Source organism: Heterodontus francisci, chromosome 13 (genome assembly GCF_036365525.1).
Source record: "Heterodontus francisci isolate sHetFra1 chromosome 13, sHetFra1.hap1, whole genome shotgun sequence".
NCBI classification, from domain to species: domain Eukaryota; kingdom Metazoa; phylum Chordata; class Chondrichthyes; order Heterodontiformes; family Heterodontidae; genus Heterodontus; species Heterodontus francisci.
In genome coordinates, this window is record NC_090383.1 from 2,433,238 (window position 1) to 2,454,861 (window position 21,624).

General features: G+C 42.0%; 1 protein-coding gene across 5 annotated transcripts in view; it reads left to right on the forward strand.

Moving 5' to 3' along the window:
* ugp2b (UDP-glucose pyrophosphorylase 2b) overlaps positions 1–13,493 on the forward strand; it is a 49,061-nt gene extending 35,568 nt beyond the window's left edge. For all 5 annotated transcript variants that reach the window (XM_068044242.1, XM_068044241.1, XM_068044243.1 and 2 more), the window contains 5 exons: positions 2,989–3,286; positions 6,310–6,507; positions 8,722–8,964; positions 11,150–11,254; positions 12,954–13,493. In XM_068044242.1, the coding sequence (XP_067900343.1) occupies positions 2,989–3,286; positions 6,310–6,507; positions 8,722–8,964; positions 11,150–11,254; positions 12,954–13,061 (952 nt within the window). In that variant the 3' untranslated portion in view covers positions 13,062–13,493. The remainder of the gene's footprint in view (positions 1–2,988; positions 3,287–6,309; positions 6,508–8,721; positions 8,965–11,149; positions 11,255–12,953) is intronic.
* The last annotated feature ends 8,131 nt before the right edge of the window (positions 13,494–21,624 follow it).

The following is a 21,624-nucleotide window of genomic DNA, read 5'->3' on the forward strand; positions in this document are numbered from 1 at the left end:
CTGTACTAATGCTTTGTCTTTCAACACACCATTAACATATTGTTGCCTTTGCTCCATGACCTTTTGGTCAGCTATGTGGCCTGGTCCAATCTACACCTCCTTTGTTATCTCTTGCCCCACCCCCACCTCACTTACTTATAACCTGTGACATTTCTAATATTTGCTAGTTCCGAAGAAGGGTCACTGACCTGAAACGTTAACTCTGCTTCTCTTTCCACAGATGCTGCCAGACCTGCTGAGTGGTTCCAGCATTTCTTGTTTTGATTTCAGATTTCCAGCATCCGCAGTATTTTGCTTTTATATTATTGCTAAATATTCTTTCTCCTCAGTACTGTTCACCTCTCCTCAAAAAAAAAAACACCCTTGGCCCCTCCATCCTTGCAAACTACCATTCCATCTTCAGCCTCCCTTTCCTCTCCAAAGTCCTTTAACGCGTTGTTGCCTCACAGAGCTCCATTTTTGAATCCCTCCAATCAGTTTTCCACCCCTACCGCAGTCCTGGAGCAGCTCTTATCAAAGTCACAAATGACATCCTGTGTCACTGTGACAAAGGTAAACTATCCCTCCTCGTCCTTCTCGACCTGTCTCAGCCTTTGACGCCGTTGACCATGCCATCCTCCTCCAACACTCTCCATTGTCGTCCAGCTGGGTGGGACTGCACTTGTCTGGTTCAATTTTTATCCATCTAATCGTTGCCAGAGAATCACCTTCTCCTCTTGCTCGCACAGCTTGAGGTGTCCCCCAAGGATCTGTCCTTGGCCCCCTTCTATATCTCATCTGCATTCTATGCCTCTTCAGCACTATCCAAAATCAGTGTCAGTTTTCACATGTACACTGATAATATCCAGTTCTAATTTGCCACTACCTCTCTCAATCCCTCCACTGTCTTTAAATTGTTATACTGCATATCTCACATCCAGTACTGGATGAGCAGAAACTTCCTCCATCTAAGTATTGGGAAGACCAAAGCCATTGTCTTTGATTCCCACCACAGACTCTGTTCCCTAGCCACCAACTCCATCCCCCTCCCTGGCAACTGTCTGAGGTCGAATCAGATTATTCGCAACCTTGGTTGTCATATTTGACCCCAAGATGAGTTTCCGACTATATGTCCACGGCATCACTAAGACTGCCTATTTCCAGCTCTAACATTACTTGATACTGCCTCTGTCTCCGTTCAACTGCTAAAGCCCTCATCTGTGGATTTGTTACCTCCAGGCTTCACTATTCCAAAGCACTCCTGGCTGGTCTCCTATGTTCTACCGTCCATAAACTTGAAGTCTCCAAAACTCTGCTGCCTGTGCCCTTACTCACACCACGTTCCATTCGTTCATCACTCCTGTGCTTGCTGACGTTCATTGGCGTCGGTCCAGCATCATCTCAATGTTAAAATTCTCATCCTTGTTTTCAAATCGTTCCATGGCTGGCCTGGCCTCTCCCTGTTTCTAAACTCGCCTACAGCCCTCCAAGATATCTGCGCTATTATTCTGGCGGCTTAAGCATCCCTGATTTTAACCATCCTGCCATGTCTTCAACTGCCTGGACCCTGAGCTCTGGAATGCCTGCCCTCAACCCCTCCGCCTCTCTCCTTTTAAGAGGTTCTTTAAATCCTACATCTTTGCCAAGCTTTTGGTTATCAGCTCTATTATCACCTGTCTGCAAACTCTTAACACCATGATAATGGAGTCCAACTACAGTTCAATGTTAAGCCCATTTTTAAAAAAGTACTCTACTAGTTACTGGATCTCCTGAACACTTTTTTTTGTAAATGTTAGCAGAATCTTTTTGATATTTTGAAAATGTGTGCACTGTTGCCACACTCTTGCACGGTCCCTGTAACTGGACACGTGCATAATTCTACCTACACTAGCAGCCAAAATGCAGTTTGCAGCCTGGCAATATAATGGAGTCTTACCAGCTGTCATTTACACTTTACCCTCTACTGCTCTCAAAGCAGTGGTGCTATAATTTGTAACCTATGAATACCTGGATCATTTAAATATTACTGGACCAAATGTATAACTGCATAAACATGGGATTTTCTTAATTCTGGCTAACAACATCTGTTGCTGCCTGTAGACAGAGAAAAGACTTGGAGAAGTATCACTTTTTTTTTATTGTGCCTGACCTTCATTAATAATTTCTAAGGTGGCTGTGGCATGCATTCAAAAAGAAGGAATGCTTTTTCTGAAATCAAAGCATAACTCTTCAAATAAACACTTTCTTTTCTTAAAAGGTAGGTGTCCTGATGAACTGTCCCCTGTGGGACAGAGCCACACAAATAATCCTAAAATAAACTATATTTTAATAAAAAGTAAATATCTGACTTAAATGCAAAGTATGATCACATAGAGTCATAGTTATACAGCACAGAAACAGGCCCTTCGGCCCATAGCCTTGTATGTTATGGCGTTTCAAGTGCTCATCTAAATACTACTTAAATGTTGTCAGGATTCCTACCACTCCTTCAGGCAGTGTGTTCCAGATTCCAACCACCCTCTGTGTGAAAAATAATTTCCTCAAATCTCTCTTAAACCTCCTGCCCCTTACCTTAAATCTATGCCCCCTGGTTATTGACTACTCCGCTAAGGGAAAAAGTTTCTTCCTAACTATGCCCCTCATAATTCTGTATACCTCAATCAGATCTCCCCTCTGCCTTCTCTGCTCTAAGAAAAACAACCCTAGCCTATCCAGTCTCTCTTCATAGCTGAAATGCTCCAGCCCAGGCAACGTCCTGGTGAATCTCCTCTGCACCCTCTCCAGTGCAATCACATCCTTCCTATAGTGTGGTGCCCAGAACTGTACACAGTGTTTTTTATCTTGTTATCAATATAATTGTTTAACACAGCATTGTCCACCAGAATTCCTTAACTTTTACCTAATCGTGCCTGGTAGTCATAGTTTGGAGTATAATAACTTGAACTTCCCATAATCCAAGTAATCCAGATCCTTTAGTAAAATGCCCTGATTTTCTGAATTACTCCTCAGGTATCCACGGATTGATAAAGAGTCCTTGCTTCCTATAGCTAAGGGTTTATCTAGTTTTGGGGACAATGCAGAGGCCTGGTATCCACCAGGTCATGGAGATATCTATGGCAGCTTCTCCAACTCTGGTTTATTGGAAACCTTTCTGCAACAGGGAAAAGAATATATTTTTGTATCTAACATTGATAATCTTGGAGCAACGGTTGATCTGAACATTCTCCATCATCTCTTGAATCCACCAAATGGCAAACAATGTGAGTTTCTTATGGAAGTAACTGACAAGACAAGAGCAGATGTTAAGGTAATTTGCTGGCAATATAATGTAAAGGTTGTTTGGAATCCAATTAACAAGATACTCTATTTCATAAACACTACATCATTTATATGTACTTTTAAACATTAATGTGTAAAATTCCTGATTAATTTGTTTTTCTGATCTATTAATGAACAAGGGGTTGCCCCATAGTAAGGATGAGGCAAGATCCTGAACTCCATAATTACCGGTAAATTCCAAGTAGTGCCCTGTGATAAACTCATCTTCCTATATTTGGCCAACCAGTCACCTCCCGTTGACAGTTATAAAAGCGGAAGTTAAACAGAAAAATTTAGCCTGAGCAGATTCAAGAAAATAAATATTCATATTTTAAAGGTGTGCAAATCTAAACATTGTGAATGTAGGAATTCTTGATGCTCTTCGTTTGTAATGCAACGTGCTGCAAATGATACATGATCAGTAAGTTCAGTTATGATGGAATCCAGTGGGTTTTCCAGCATATTTTTTTATTCATGTGTTGTGGGCATCGCTGGCTAGGCCAGTGTTTATTGCCCATTCCCTAATTGTCCTTGAGAAGGTGGTTGTGAGCCACCATCTTTAAGTGCTGTAGTCCATGGGGTGTAGGTACACCTATAGTGCCATTTGAGAGGAAGTTCCAGGATTCTGACCCAGCAATAGTGAAGGAGTGGCGATATAGTTCCAAGTCAGGATGGTGAGTGCATTGAGGGGAACTTGCAGTCGGTGGTCCCATGCGCCTGCTGCCCTTTTCTACTAGGTCGAAGTTGCTGTCGAAGGAGGCTTGGTGAGTTGGTGTAGTGCATCTCGTAGATGGTACACACTGTTGCCACTGTGTGCTGGTGATGGAGAGAGTGAATGTTTAAGGTGCCAGTCAAGCGGACTGCTTTGTCCTGGGTGGTGGTGAGGGAATAGGGATAACCCTGGGAATTATAGACCAGTCAATCTTACGTCGGTAGTGGGCAAATTATTGGAGAGGATTCTGAGAGACAGGATTTATGATTATTTGGAAAAGCATAGTTTGATTTAGAAACAGTCAGCATGGCTTTGTGAGGGGCAGGTCATGCCTCACAAGCCTTATTGAATTCTTTGAAGATGTGACAAAACACGTTGATGAAGGAAGAGCAGTGGATGTGGTGTATATGGATTTTAGCAAGGCGTTTGATAAGGTTCCCCATGGTAGGCTCATTCAGAAAGTAAGGAGGCATGGGTTACAGGGAAAGTTGGCTGTCTGGATACAGAATTGGCTGGCCCATAGAAGACAGAGGGTGTTAGTAGATGGAAAGTATTCAGCCTGGAGCTCGGTGACCAGTGGTGTTCCGCAGGGATCTGTTCTGGGACCTCTGCTCTTTGTGATTTTTATAAATGACTTGGATGAGGAAGTGGAAGGCTGGGTTAGCAAGTTTGCCGATGACACGAAGGTTGCTGGAGTTGTAGATAGTGTGGAAGGCTGTTGTAGGTTGCAGTGGGACATTGACAGGATGCAGAGCTGGGCTGAGAAGTGGCAGATGGAGTTCAACCTGGAAAAGTGTGAAGTGATTCATTTTGGAAGGTCGAATTTGAATGCGGAATACAGGCTTAAAGACAGGATTCTTGGCAGTGTGGAGGAACAGAGGGATCTTGCGGTCCATGTCCATAGATCCCTCAAAGTTACCACCCAAGTTGATAGGGTTGTTAAGAAGGCGTATGGTGTGTTGGCTTTCATCAACAGGGGGATTGAGTTTAAGAGCCGCGAGGTTATGCTGCAGCTCTATAAGGCCCTGGTTCAACCACACTTGGAATATTGTGTTCAGTTCTGGTCGCCTCATTATAGGAAGGATGTGGAAGTTTTAGAGAGGGTGCAGAGGAGATTTACCAGGATGCTGCCTGGACTGGAGGGCATGTCCTACAAAGAAAGATTGAGGGAGCTGGGGCTTTTCTCATTGGAGCGAAGAAGGATGAGAGGTGACTTGATAGAGGGGTACAAGATGATGAGAGGCATAGATAGAGTGGATAGCCAGAGACTTTTTCCCAGGGTGGAAAGGGCTATCACCAGGGGGCATAATTTTAAGGTGATTGGAGGAAGGTTTCGGGGAGATGTCAGAGGTAGGTTCTTTACACAGAGTGGTGGGTGCGTGGAATGCACTGCCAGCGGTGGTGGTAGAAGCAGATACATTAGGGACATTTAAGCGGCTCTTGGATAGGTACATGGATGATAGTAGAATGAAGGGTAGGTAGTTAGTTTGATCTTAGAGTAGGTTAAAGGTTCGGCACAACATCGTGGGCCGAAGGGCCTGTACTGTGCTGTACTGTTCTATGTTCTATGTATTGGAATAAAAAGACTTTGACAAGAGTTGCAAAGTAGTTGTTGAACTGAGTGGCTGAAACATTTGTTTTAGGAGCACTATACTTCACCATAACTTTGATTTAATTACTGCCTCTTATCTTTAACTTGGCTAAAACATTATCTGTTATGTCCAGAGAAGTGATGTGGGGAAAGTTTGGACCAACGCAAGTCAGTCCAGCAGTGAATTGTTGCTGGTATAACCAGCTGATTAGGAAAATAGCAAAAGACAGATAATGCTTCAATTCAACAATTTCACATCATATATTGTAAGATACTTCATTTACAATGCTTAATTATTGGCAAAAGTCTGGTATATCATTAGTCAAGATTTTTTAATTTTAAAAAGATTTCCTCATACATTGGGTATTTAAAATATTGAACTGCAGTTTCTACATACGTGTTCTTTACTCTGCCAAATGACTAACACTGAATTAATTATTTTAAGTGGTAAGATATAATCTTAACTATATGGAAATAAGTAGGGTAGTATTGCGTTTTCTCAATCATGCAGGACATGTTGCATGCAGTCTCAGTGGTTGTTTTGGTTCATGCTTGTTCTCATTGTACTGTTTGTCACAGCATTGCTATTTTTACGGGAGGTATTTTTGCATTCTTTGAGGATGGGGATAAAACAGTTTTGAATTGTCTGCTTTGTGGGTAAGTGGCTTCATGTTTTTGCAATTTGATTCTGAAAGTCTTTGTTCTGCAGGGGGGTACCCTTATTCAGTATGATGGTAAGCTGAGACTGCTGGAAATAGCCCAAGTGCCTAAAACACATGTTGATGAGTTTAAATCGGTCACCAAGTTCAAGATCTTCAACACCAATAACTTGTGGATTTCTTTGACTGCAATCAAAAGGCTACAACAGCAAAATGCTATTAACATGGAAATCATTTTAAACCCAAAGGTACTGTCATTTATAAAATATACATGCATGTCCTTTTTAAAAAAAAACCAAAGAAAAGCTTAAATACTTTCATTGATGTAACATTGTATGCCATCTCTGTCTTAAATTGCTTCACATTATTTACTTTTGGAGTATGGTCACAGTAGGATAGTATCAACCAATTTGTGTACTGTGATATCCCACAAGCTGCAGTTAAATCAATGACCAGTTGAACTGTTTGTGGTATTGGTTGAGGAAAAAAATCTTGATCATGACGCTGCCCCTCTTTAAATAGAGCCATGGGATCTTAAATATTCACTTAAGCAGACAGAGGGAGCTTTGGGTTAATTTGCCATCCAAAAGATGGTACCTATCACCACATTCCCTCTACTACAAGGCCCTGCCATCTGGATTACACCATTAAATACCAGGTTTCACGATAGTTATTTCATTGCAGTGTTCTTTCATAACTTAGTTTTCATAATTAGCTGCTAATTTATTCCAGTTTTCTATTTTGACTATTAATTTTAAAACATTTTAAACCATTTAAAAATACAGTAGCATTTCCTATCACTAAATGAATGAATTCCAATTATGTAGTAGGTTTTGGACTGATTTGCGTATGTTTTATTTTGGCTTGGTAGCACACTTGCCTCCGAGATGGCAGGTTGTGCATTGAAGTCCCACTCCAGGGCTTCAGCATTTAATCCTGGCCTACTCTTGGAGCAGTACTGAGGGGTCCTTGTTGGAGGTGCCATCTTTCAGATTTTAATTTAAGGTGAATATTAAAGATTCAAGGAAGAGCAGAGGAGTTCTCCAGTGTCCTGGCCACTGCATCCCTCAATAAAAACTATCAAAAACAGATTAACTAGTCATTTATCTCTCTGCTGTTTGTGGGGTCTTGCTATGTGAAATTAATTTGTGTAACAATGATTTACAGAGTTACTCAAAAGTAATTCATTGTGTGTGAGCTGCTATGAGATGTATGGAGGCCATGGAATGTGATGTACGAATGTAGCCTCTTCCTAGATTAATTTGTATTGAAACGAAAATGACTTTTAAAGATTAAAATAGTAATAGTGCTTGGTATCAGTTTACAGATCAGAAATGTATCTAGATTTCATTGTTACAAATAGAATTTTTAACTTGCTATAAAGTTTCTATTTCCTGTGACGTTCCTCAGTTAGAGGAAATGGTGACAGGAACACCTGGAATAAACAAGATTAATAGATTTTCCTGAAATATTTTTTGATGCCCCCTCTGTGGGGAGGGTGGTGGTGGAGTAAGAACACCAGCTGTTACCATTAGCAACATCACTCATTCACTTCAAAGAACTGGGGTGTTAATTGAAGGACCCTGTTAGTTTCTCCTTAATCCTGACTGGGGTGGCATTATTTTAAACTACGTTATGCTGTGTTTCCTGCAATGGCTACTCGTCCCACCCCTGCACCCTTGCCTCTAGAGACCCCAACCATCTATCCATTCCCCCCCGCCCCCCTCTTTTCTCCCCCCGGCCATTGTCTTTAGTCTTTGCTGCGGATTCCACCACCCTCCTTGGTCACTGTCTCTGGTTGAACCAAATTGTTCATAATTTCACCATCCTATGGAGCTAAGCTTCTAACACTATATCCTGTCTGTCACAAAGGCTGCCTCGTACCACCTCTGTAACATTGCCTGTCTCTGCCACTGCCTCAGCCCATCTGCTGAAACTCATCCATGCTTTTCTTACCTCCTGACTCGAATGTTCCAATGCTTTCCTCGCCAGCCTGCTATATTCCAACCTCCATAAACTTGAGCTCACTTTGCTGTGGGTATCCTGTCCCACACCAAGTCCTTTTCACCCATCACCCCTGTGCTCGTTGATCTACATTGGCTAAATGCACCAATGCCTCAAATGTAAGATTCTCATCCCTGTGTTCACACCTTCCCATGGCCTCAACCCTCCCTCTTGGAACTCTGTGCTTCTCTAACTCTGGGTTTGTGTGCAACCCCTGCTACCTTTGCCCCATCATTGGTGACTGTGACTTCAGACCTCTTGGCCCTAAACTTCAGAATTCTCCACATCTCCGGCTCGCAAGATCCTCCTTAAAACGTGCCTCTTTGTTCAAGCTTTTAATCACCTGTCTAAATAGCGCCTCCTTTGATTCAGTGTCAAGTTTTGTCTGATTATGCTCCTATGAAGTGCCATAGGAAGTTTCTTTAAGATGTTATATAAATTATTTTTCTTTCCAATAGACATTGGATGATGGCCGAAACGTGATTCAGCTTGAGACAGCTGTTGGTGCTGCCATTAAGTGCTTTGAAAATGCCCTAGGTATTAATGTGCCTCGCAGTCGCTTCTTGCCTGTCAAGACCACCTCTGATTTGATGTTGGTGATGTCCAACCTTTACAGCCTTAATGCTGGATCCCTGACAATGAGTGACAAGAGAGAATTCCGAACTGTGCCTTTGGTTAAGCTGGGCAGTTCCTTTACTAAGGTAATGAGTTCTGCAGATGCCAAAAAAAAACAAACCATCTGTTAGCTTCATGACATTTTAGATCCTCTATCCTGTCCAACTTTCAGCTCATGTTACTGATTTTTGTATGGTTATAAACTGGTTGCACTGCAGATCCAATCTCCTTTTTAATTATGTGAATGAAGTGCCAGCCATCTGTTATTTATTCACTAAATTGGAAGCAGAAGAGAACCTGGAGAATCTTAAACAAGCATCTAGTGTTTTTTTAAACATTACCTTTTTATTATTTTAAATAACTTGTCCCTTCTTGGGTCAAGATTCAGGGTTAAAAGTTGTTTAAAAATGTTTTTCAGCATGTTATCAGAGAGCCCCAAGGATGATTGTCCAAGGATATGGAAAATGTGTATAGTGTTACGATCCTGTAGATTTTTTATTTTCCGGGAAGTATGCAGTGTGCCTTTAAGTCTGTAACAGGATCAGTACTGCTTTAAGGCAGCAGGCTGTAGGGACTGAGTCAAAGAATACATTCTCGTTGCTATAGGATACAACCGCTTGGGACCAAAGACATGAGATACAGTGTTGCCGATTGGCGTTTGAAACTAGCTGATAAACTGGCTTTTGAGACACAGTTAACAGATGCACACACAGACTGTCTGCCAGCATACACTGAAGGAAAGAGAGCTCTCTCAGTTTATTTAAACCCTATTCATTATACTCTCAGAATTCTGATGTCAAGTCAGATTAATTTCTTAAAGGAAAATAACCAAATTCATTTAACTGCTGAACTGTAATTGCTGAAATTCATCGCTGGAGAAGAAAAGCATCACTTCAACTGCTGAACTGGACTACAGACTGTTCTGATGAAGAACTTGCCCACCCGCGCCCCCCCCCCAATCGGATGGCTGTGAGAACTTCAAGCAACTTTGGACTATTCCACATGGGAAGATTTCACTTCGGCAGGAGCGTAAATATGCAAGGACACTAATTTTTCTATTTTAAATGTTTATATCTTGGTGTTTAAGAATTTAGTTTTTCTAATTAAATAGTTAATTTGTTCATCTAAAGACACCTGGTTTGGTTAGCCTCATTCAGGAGTTAATAGATGGTACAATGTGGCTGGGTCTTTAATTTGGAAAGTTTAAAATGATAGGTGATCAGTGGAGGGGCAGGATTGAATTAACAGTGCATTTCTCCCACCACAATCAGAATCATATATTTTGATTGGGGGCTTTGTCTTGAGCGGTCGGTTGTAACAATAGAGACAAGCTGCATAATTGTTTCGGGACAAATAATCCCAGAGATGCATGGAAGTGTGTGCATAAAATGACCGGCTTCACATCAAAAAAGAGAAATAACCCCTTTCTGTGCACAGACAATCCTCGTGATGATGTGAATGAATTGAACGGATTTAGCTGGTTTGAAGATGACAAATTTGACGAATATGTGATTTTGAGGCAGGCTTCACTTTGTGGATTAGTAGGATCTCATGTTCCCATCAACAATTGGGAGGTAGAGAAGCAATTCGAGCAAGTGAATCCACGGAAAGCTTGTGGCCCAAATCGGATCAGCAGAAAAGTTCTCCAGGAATGTGTTCATCAGTTGGCAGTTCCTTTTTCTCTGGTCTTTCAGAAATCGTTTGAAAAGCATACTGTTCCTTGTTGTTGGAAATCAGCCATCATCATTCCACTTGCTGAGAAGTCGCGGCCTGTTGAGTTGAATGATTACCGACCAGTTGCTCTTGCATCGATAGTCATGAATTGTTTCGAGTGCATTGTGTCAAAACATCTTTCAGATCCTCTTGTTCCACATATCGATCAGTGTCTTAGCTGTTGGGTTTATATTGTGCATCATGTAGGCTTTGTTTTTTGCATCAGTGACAGATATCATTTCAGTTGAGTAAGTCTCACACTGTCCCTTGTTGCAGATTCTGCCTTTATCAAATGATGCTTCTGCTGTTTCATAGATGATTGAGCTTCGTGACTTCCAAACTTCATCGATGCCAGCACTGGTGCTTCCCATTTGAGGCTTTAGCGGTTAGCAAGCGTTCTAGCGACCGTGCAAAGTGCTGGTATTTAGCATCATTGTTGTGCAAGGGATGTTGATGCGTGGTGGGCTTTCGTGTTTGGAATTATCGGGGGTGTACCTTCAGTCTGCTGCTGATGAGTGTGTTCAGTGTCACATAAAATCAATTTTTCTTCCTAAACAGGTACAAGATTACCTGAAGAGGCTGGAGAGTATACCAGATATACTTGAATTGGATCACCTTACAGTTTCAGGAGATGTTACTTTTGGGAAGCACGTTATATTGAAGGTTGGTAAAGGGCTGTGTTGTGTTGGTATTTTGTATTGTAAAGGATGTGCTTAATTTGTCTAAATTACTGTTCTAAATTGCCTAATCTGTGAAATCCTACATCATAACCCAAAGCAGTCACTGCAGTAATCATTTTAAAAGAAATAAGGCAATCTTGCAGTTGATTAGATAATGCCAAGTCAGTTTTCCTTCCATCAAAAGACAAAGTAGTCAAGCTGCTTCTGATTTTAGCAAAACAAACACCAACTGTAAAAGTGACATCATGGGAATTTCAGGCTGACAAACAGTAAGTGTTCAAGTTCAGCTTTTTAGTGGTATTTGAGACTTTCTTTCAAGTAAATTGTTACACAGGATAGAGATGTAAGTACTTTTCACATTGTCTAGTCATAACAATGAACAAAGTGGCTGTGGGTATGTTAGACAAACTGGTTTTGTTGGCATCCGTTCCTGATAATATTTCATAATGGGTGCTTTATTCTATGTTTTTGATTTGGTTTTCTGTATCTAGTTTGCTCATTTATTAGGCATTTATACAGCAGCTTTCATGACCTCCAGACATTTGTGTTTACAGCCACTGAAGTACTTCTGAAGTGTAATCACTGCTGTAACGTAGGAAACGCAGCAGCCAATTTGCACACAGGAAGTTTCCACAAACACAAACGAAATAATGACCAGATAATCTGTTTAATCATAGTCAGTCATTACAGCACAGAAGGAGGCCATTCAGCCCATTGAGTCCATGCCAGCTCTCTAGAGCAATCCAGTCAGTCCCATTCTCCCGCTCTATCCCCATAACCCTGATAGTTTATTTCTCTCAAATGTCTATCCAGTTTCCTTACGGAACCATTGATTGTCTCTGCTTCCACTACCCTCCATAGGCAGCAAGATTCAGGTCATTAACATTCGCTGCCTAAAATAAAAGCTCTTTCTCACATTTCCCCCCACCCCACCACATCTCATGCCCAAAACTTTAAATCTGTGTCCTAGTCCTTGTACCATAAGCTAATGGAAATAGTTTTTGTTTGTCTATCTTATCTAAACCTGTCATAATTTTGTACACCTTTATCAAATCTCTCCTCAATCTCGTTTGCTCCAGAAAGAACAACCCCAGCTTTTCCAACCTAACCTTGTAACTAAAATCCCCCATCCCTGGAACCATTTGGATAAATCTGCTCTGCACCCTCTCGAGGACCCTCACATCCTTCCTAAAATGTGGTAACTAGAACTGGATGCAATACTCTTATAAATCTCTGGTTAGGCCACAAAGGTTCAGTATAATTTGTCTAACTTATGTTCAAAGAGATAATTATTGGTGAAGACAACGGGATCTTTTACATCCACCTGAACGGGCTGATGGGGGTCTTGGTTTATGTCTTATCTGAAGGAACAAGAAAATAGATATTCCAGATAATTGCAAACTGAATAAAATGACCATTTAATACAGATTGAGATGTAGAGTAACGCATCTTGGACTGAGAATTTTCTGAGCATCGTAGATATAAACTCACATCTTGTTACATTGCTACATTCACCTTCCACTGCCAGTGAGGTGCCCTTCAGATAAAACCAGAAACACAAAAAAGTGATATGCAACATATTCTAAAATGTTTTAAGGGCATCATCAATAGCATCTTTTCTATTAATTTAGATAAAAGTTTCTAAGATACTTGGCATCAACAATTAATTTCTTTCTGTTTAGGGAACAGTTATAATTATTGCAAATCATGGAGATAGGATTGACATACCTCCAGGTGCTGTATTGGAAAATAAGATTGTTTCAGGCAATCTGCGGATCCTGGACCACTAGAAGGAAGATTTATGATTCTAACCCACTGAAAGTGCTTTATTTATCATGTGATGGGTTGCACCGTAATGTGATTCAGACATAATTTTATGTACATTAAGATGCTCAGAGTATATGTTAGCTTTGGGTGTGAGAATACTTGCTTCTTCCAAGTAACTGTTTGCAAAATTGTTTACCATTTTAAACTTGTACTTGTCACCACCTTTTTGTGGAGATTTTAAAACCATGTCCTACAGAAAGCTCTGAGTACTTGCAGTTGTATTGATGTAACAAAGTTAAAATCTGGCCCCAATTTTGTTCTTTCAACAATACTATGAATTCAACTTGGTTCTTAAAATAATTCAACCAGTACTTTCAAAGTTTGAGTTTTCTGTTCAGAACTAGTGCTTACTTTACACTGTCTTTGAACTGTAATAAAGTGCAATGTGAAAATTATTGGTGTGTTTTCTGTTCTGTTTGAGGTTGGCTAATGTTGGGTGGTTGTTTATTTTTAAGGAAAGACCACATAACCGAGCCTTTGTATTTTCTCCTTCAGTTGTCTGATGTGTTAATCATAGCAGCAATAAGGTGGGCTCTTCAGCCATAGTAGTGCTGCCGCTTGCAAATGGTTTATTCTTTCAACACCTTCCCGTGACTGTTGGTGAAAGTAAGAGTTGGCTGCATACCCAGTGCTGCTATGTGTTTCTGCTCTGCCACTAATTGTGCTGTGTGGTGATGGGAGTGAGATTTTTTAATTGTATGGTCATATCTCTGGATCATTATCACCAAAGATCTCATGATTTTCCCCCCCTCAAACAGATAAGTTTTTTTAAAAAAACTTTTGCGTGCTGAATTGCCAGGACTCTGACACACAACCCAGCCTTCAATTCCAGATAGCACAGGAGGTGAAGAACTTTCCTACTAACCTATTTTTGCTTAGTTCATTCAGCGTCACACTTTGGGAGTTTGGTGGGAGTTATGAGTTTGTCAACTGGGGATTTGAGCACATAATGTTAGTTGATGCTTCAGTGCAGAGTGCTGTATGACCAGAGGTGCTGTAGCATAGGTTTTGCTTTAACAGCTCATCTGTCTGCTCAGATGGCTCTTATATGCTCTGTATTGACTGAGAATTTCATTATGACTGTCATACAGTTAGTTCAATTGTTTTCTGCCTCTGTCACCTCTCCAATCCACAAGCAGTCAGGGGTCCTATTTCTGCTTCCTATCCAGTAACAGCTGCAGGTAGTGTACATGAATGGATGTTACGGAAGGAGAGAAGTGGGCTTGGTTGTGATACCCTCTCTGCAACAGCCAACCTTCGCTGTCCAAAATTACAAACTGGTTTAACTGTACTTAATGTACCTGTGCTGAAAGTTGCAAAATTAAGTTTCAAACACTGCCTTGGTCCTTCTGACGGTGTGGAGTGTTAGTACTGCAGCCCCAAGACTACTTAGGAGTCAGCAATATGGATGTGATTGGATGTTTTATAGGGTTCAGCAGCCATTAAGCTAAGTCTCTGTCATCACTTATTAGCTGTAATGGCACTGAGCTAGTGCCTTCAAAAAAATCAGATTAAATCTAGAATCCTGCCTGATCTGACTGTGGCCTTAACTCCATGTTCCTGTCTGCCCCCATAATCCTCGACTCCCTTATGGCGCAAAAATAACAGCCTTGAATATATTCAATAAGCCAGCCTCCACTGCTCTCGGGAGAGGCAAGGGAATTCCCAAGATTGATGATCCTCAGAGAAGGAATTCCTCCTTAGCCCTATCTTCAATGGGAGACCCCCTTATTCTGTTTTAATTAGATCACCTCTCCCAATGAACACAGACCCAACCTTGCCTTATAAGACAACCCCTTCATCTTAGGAATCAGCCTTTGCTAAATTTCTTCCAATGCAGATATAATCCCTCCTTAAGCAAGGAGACAAAACTGTACACAGTACTCTAGGTGTGATCATGTCTGTGCCAGCTGAGAAACAATCCATCCATTCTAACCCCACCTTCTAGCATTTGGTCCTTAGCCCTGCAGATTACAGCACTTGAGTATATCCAGACTCCTTTGGAATGAGTTGAGGGTCTCTGCCTCAACTACCCTTTCAGGCAGTGAGTTCCAGACCCTCACCACCCTCTGGGTGAAAATTTTTTCATCTCCCCTCTAATTTTTCTACCAATCACTTTAAATCTAGGCCCCCTAGTCCTAACTTCGCTGTTAAGGCTGTTCACCTCCACTCTAGCCAGGCCCCTCACAATTTTGTATGTCAATCAGATCTCCCCTCAACCTATCCACTCTTTCCGCATAGCTGCATTTTTCCAGTCCTGGCAACATCCTTGTAAATCTCTGTATTCTCTCCAGTGCAATTACGTCCTTTCTGAAATGAGGTAACCAGAACTGCATACAGTACTCACGTTGTTATACAGTTTCAGCATAACCTCCCTGCTCTTATATTCTATACTTCGGCTAATAAAGGAAAGGATTCCATAGGTGGTCTTAACCACCTCGTTGACCTGTCGACATTCACTCCAAGGTCCCTCACTTTCTCTACACATCTCAGTATTTTCCCATTAATCATGTATTCCTTTGCCTTGTTTGACCTCCCCAAACGCATCCCTTCACACTAAAGGTCGGTTCAGGTCTGCAAATGGAACGTGGCCAGAGTTCTTTCATTTTTTCCTGTGCCCGACCCGACCTGACCACGGGAATGTTCAGTTCACCTAGCTTCCATTTTTCACTTTTTAATCTTGTGCAGATAAGCAACAAAAACTGTAACTGGACTTGAAACGTTGTTTAAAAAGTAGATTAAGATTGATGTCACGTACCGAGGGTATAGAGTGTGTCGGACCCGACCAGGCCTGACACGTCATCGGGTTGGGGTCAGGTAGCCATGTTCTACCTTGCACTTCAGGTTGAATTCCATTTTCCGCAGACCCATCACTATCTTCCCACAGCCTAGTTACCCTCCTTGCTATCTACCACACGCCCAAACTTTGTGTTGTCTGCAACTTCTTGATTATGCCCCCTACATTTACGTCCAACTCGTTAACAACATATACCACAAAAAGCAGGGGACCCAGTAGACTACCACTAGAAACAGCCCTCCAGTCAAAAAAACTCTCTTTGAAGACACTTTGTGTCCTCTTCACAACTTGCTTTCCTACCTAATCTTTGTATTTTCCATCAATTTGAGTCTCTTCAGGCAAGTCATTAATACAAATTGTAACGAGTTGAGGCCCCAGTACTGATCCCTGTGGCATTCCACTAGTTAGTTTGTCAACCTGAAATGTCCTATTTATCCTTATTCTCGGTTTCCTGTTAGCATATCCTCTATCCAAGCTAATATATTACTCCCAACACCGTGTTCTTGTGTAGTAACCTTTTATCTGGCATCTTATCAAATGCCTTTTGGAAATCCAAATATACCACATCTCCTGGTTTCCCTTTATCCACCCTGCTTGTTACATCCTCAAAAAACTAAAATTTGTCAAACACAATTTCCCTTTCATAAAGCAATCTGGACTTTGCCTGATTGCATTATGATTTTCTAAATGTCCTGCAGCTACTTCCTTAATAATGGATTCCAACATTTTCCCAATGACAGATGTTGGGCGAACTGGCCTATAGCTTCCTGCTTTCTATCTCCCCTCCTTTCTTGAATAGGCATTACATTTGCAGTTTTCCCAATATGCTGAAACCTTTCCAGAATATAGGGAATTTTGGAAGACTACAATCAATGCATCCACTACCTCTGCAGCCACTTTTTTTTTTAAGACCCTAGGATGCAGATCATCAGGTCCAGGGGACTTGTCAGCCTTTAGTCCCATTACTTCTAATACTTTTTTCTTAATAATTGTGATTGCTTTAAGTTCCTCCTTTCCTTTTGTCTCTTGATTTTTTACTATTTTGGGATGCTTTTTGTGTCTTTTACTGTGAAGATAGATACAAAATACTTGGTCAAAGTCTCTACCATTTCCTTATTTCCCATTATTAATGTTTTGATATTTCTTTCTAGTTTACTCTCATACTCGTTCTCCATCTTTATTATTTTCTTAGCCATCCTTTGCTAGTTTCTAAAATTTTTCCAATCTTCTACCCTACCACTAATCTTCAAAGCAGCATACTCTTTTCTTTCAATTTGATACCATTCTTAATTTCCTTAGTTATCCCAGATGATGCATTCTTCTTAGAGTCTCTTTCTCAATGGAATATATCTTTGTTGAGAATTATGAAATAGCTCCTTAAATGTCTGCCACTGCTTCTCTACGGTCTTACATTTTAACCTAATTTCCAAGTCCACTTTCGCCACCTGTTTTCACTACTGTACTGATACAGAACAGATTGAACAGCTCAAAACTGGGCATCCATGAGGTGCTGTGGGCCATCAGCAGCAGCAAAATTATATTCAATTACAATCTATAATCTCATGGCCCAATACATCCCTCATTCTATCATTACCATCAAGCCAGAGGATCAACCCTGGTTCAATAAGGAGTGCAGGTCGGTATGCCATGAGCAGCATGCAGTCCTGCCACAGCCAGTCATGAATGGTGGACAATTAAACAGCTAACTGGAGGAGGAGATTCCACAAATATCCCCATCCTCAATGATGGGGGTGCCCAGCACGTCAGTGCAAAAGACATGACGGAAGCATTTGCAACAATCTTCAGCCACAAGGGCCGAGTGGATGATCCATCTCAGCCTTCTGAGGTGCCCAGCACCACGGATGCCAGTCTTCAGCCAATCTGATTCATTGCATGTAATATCAATGGCCAAAGACACCAGATACAACAAAGGCTATGGGTCCTGACAACACCCGGTTAGTACTGAAGATTTGTGTTCCAGAACTAGCTGCGGCCCTAGCCAAGCTGTTCTAGTACAGCTACAACACTGCAGTTACTTACAGCAGAATTCCCAGTCTTTGACCTGCTCTTGTAATCACAATATTTATATCGTTGGTCCAGTTTCTGGTCAATGGTAACCCCCAGGATTTTGATTGCCAGGTGAGTCCTGTCCACAAAAAGCAGGACAAATCCAATCTGGATAATTACTGCCCTATCAGTCTAACTCTTAATCATCAGCAAAGTGATGGAAGGGGGTCATCGACACTGCTATCAAGCTGCACCTGCTCACTGATGCTCAGTTTGTGTTCTGCTAGGGCCTCTCAGCTCCAGACCTCATTCCAGCCTTGATCTAAACATGGACAAAAGAGCTGAATTTAAGAGGTGAGGTGACTGACTTCCCTTGATATCAAGACAGCATTTGACCAAGTGTGGCTGGGGGTGGACAGTTGTGGTAGGGTCTCCACTGCCCATCACCAAGAGTGGCTCAGGAGCATCACTACTGACCGAGCCCTGAAGGACATATCTATCAGACCTTCTTGACCTCATCTTCACCAAGCTAACTGTCACAGTTGCATCGATCCAAGACTGTATTCGTAGGGGTCACACATAGCATAAAGGACGATGGTTGTGGTTGTTGGACAATCATCATAACCCCAGGAGTTCCTCAGGGTAGTGGCTTAGGCCCAACCATCTTCAGCTGCTTCATCAATGACCATCCCTCCATCATAAGATCAGAAATGGGGATGTTCACTACCGTTTGCAACTTCTCAGATACTGAAGCAGCTGTGCCTGCATGCTGCAAGACCTGGACAACATTCAGGCTTGGGCTGACAAGTAGCAAGTAACATTCATGCCACACAAGTGGCAGGCAATGACCATCTCCAACAAGAGAGAATCCAACCATCTCACCTTGACGTTCAACTGCATTACCACTGCTGAATTCCCCACTATCGAAATCCTGGGGGTTATCATTGACCAGAAACTGAATTGCACCAATGATGTAAATACTGTGGCTACAAGAGCAGATCAAAAACTAGGAATTCAGCTGCAAGTAACTTACCTCCTGACTCCCCAAAGCCTGTCCACCATCTACAAGGCATTAAGTCAGGAATGTGAAGGAATACTCTCCACTTACCAGGATGGGCGCAGCTCCAACAACACAAGAAGCTCAACACCATCCAGGCCAAAGCAGCCCGCATGATCGGCACCCCATCTATCACAAACATTCACTCCCTCTACCACCAGCACACAGTGACTAGTGTGTATCATCTACAAGATGCACTGCAGCAACGCATGAAGGCTCCTTCCAAACCCCACAACCTCTACCAATTACAACAAAGGGCATCAGCCACGTGGGAACACTCCCACCTGCAAGTTCCCCTCCAAGCCGCACATCATCCTGACTTGGAACTATATCGCCATTCCTTCACAGTCACTGGGTCAAAATCCTGGAACTCCCTTCCTAACAGCACTGCGGTGTACCCACATCACATGGACGGCAGCAGTTCAAGGCAGTGACTCACCACCACCTTCTCAAGGGCAATTAGGAATGGCCTTGCCAGTGATATCCCATGAATTAATAAAGAAATATAGTTAAATAGCAAGAATAGGCCATTCAGACTTTCAAGCCTGCTCCGCCATTCAACAAGATCACGGCTGATCTTCTGCCTCAACTTCACATTTCTACACTATTCTAATATCCTTCTGCTGCTGCTCCTTTAACCCCCGTCACTGGTCCCACTTTTGCTGTCATGCACTGGTCATGAAGTGTGTAAAATTTATCGAGTAAGTGGCTGATTGCCATTTATTGCCAGGACTGTCTTGAATGTACTAGATTTCCAGTGAAGGAAAATATTTTTCAAACTTGCAAGTGCTTTGCAGTGGGAGTGTGGTGCCCAGCTTCTACACCTCAGCTCAGTCTGACCAATTTAAGGTTAAAGCTGTTGGCTTTTGCCAGAAACTTTGCTTTGGGAAAAATAATATAGGAAGATTCCACAACAGCAGAAAAAAAATGTCATCCAGTTAACTTTGAAGCCGAAGTCTCCTGTCACTTATAGCAAAACAGTGCGATCTAGAACAGAACATGATCAGGCCGAAATTTACCATTGCTGGATTACGCCATGATTGCCAAGCACAAACAAACAGTTACTCTCTGCCTCGGGTCCAGACACCCAGATTGGGAAATTCAAAAGGAATTGAAGATGAAATTTAATTTTATGGCCTTACTTGCAAACAAAAGTGACCTTTGTACCCTTGCAACTGTCTGTTTGCTTCCACTTGTCTTTAGCTCTGTATGGCTATGGAACACTGGTCATCTGCCTTTGAATTCTTCATACTATCTCCCCCCTCAGTTTCCTTACTCTGCTGTCGGTTTCCCACTCTTGTAACCCTTATGCTTTTATTTTTCACTATCTCTCCCACTCCTCTCCCAGCAAACTGTTGTGGAAGATGGGAGCAAGGCCCTAACCTAAGATACACCTCCTTCCGAGGCAGGAGCTACTGCAAGGCACGGCTGAAAGCTAAACAGGTTGTGTGCAGTCAGCGAGGTTGAATTAAAACGGTTTAAAGTAACACCAACTGGCTGCAATAATGACCTTTGCATAATGCAAAACACAATTTTTGGAGACATATAGAATTGTCCAGATGATGTATAGGCTAATAATGCACTTATCAGTCACCTGACATGCATCTTAATGCCTCACACAAAGAGGTTACATGTAGAGGCTGAGGGTCAATGGAAAATTTCAAAACTGAGATTGATAGATTTTTATTCATAAAGGGTACAAAACCAAGGTGGGTAGATGGAGTTAAAATACATAGCAGCCACGATCTAATCAAATGGCAGAACAGACTTGAGGGACTGAATGGCCTTCTCCTGTTGCTATATTCATTCTGGACTGCAAAAGTTTGAACAACAAAGCAGCCTAGCTAATGGCAGTACCCCAATTATTGCTCTTGGCACCAGTCAGGTGTCTCCACTTCTTTTCCAAGCAGGAGCAGAGTTAAAGCTCTGGTATATAACTGGTGCAATGCAATGGGATTGAAAGAGGGGCACTTGCCCTATTCTGCATCACAGCTGTGCATGCAAAGACCCAAGAATTGTAATATAAATGGAAAGATTTGAGAGTACACTTAAAAAGAGCAGAACTCATCAAGTGCTTTCATTTTCACATGGTCCTACATAGAAGCATTTGCAGAGCTGACTGCGAGGGAGTTTCTGTTACATTGCGTAAGAGAAATACCAGTAAAACACAAAACCACAAGTGCTGGAAGACAGCTAGTATCAAGGGGGGGATTTTATGGAGGCAACGGGGGTCTTGGCCCCCAGCTGAAGAGAGTGCCCCGAATTACGTGCCAATTAAGTGGACAGAGGTGGGTCTTGCCTGAGATTAAGGATCCCGATGGAAATCCCACCCACTGAGTGTTGCCAACCAGAGGCCAGCAGCTCTTTTACCGAGCAGCGTCCCCACCCACCACCATCCCACTTGATTAAACGCTCTCCCAGTCTCCAAACTCGCTGCAGGAACAGAGCATAAAATCCCCTTCCCCAGCAACCCCCCCCCCCCCCCCAACCCAAAAATATACCTTACACACCAAATAAACAACTCTTTGTAAATTAAGCAACATACAACAGTATTTAGAATGAGCAGGAGTTCCTGGTTAGACTGGAAAGCAAAGCAATGTAGCAAATGCTTAGGGAGTATTCTACTGGGGGCAGGAAAAGGATGAACATCTGTCACAATAAGTAG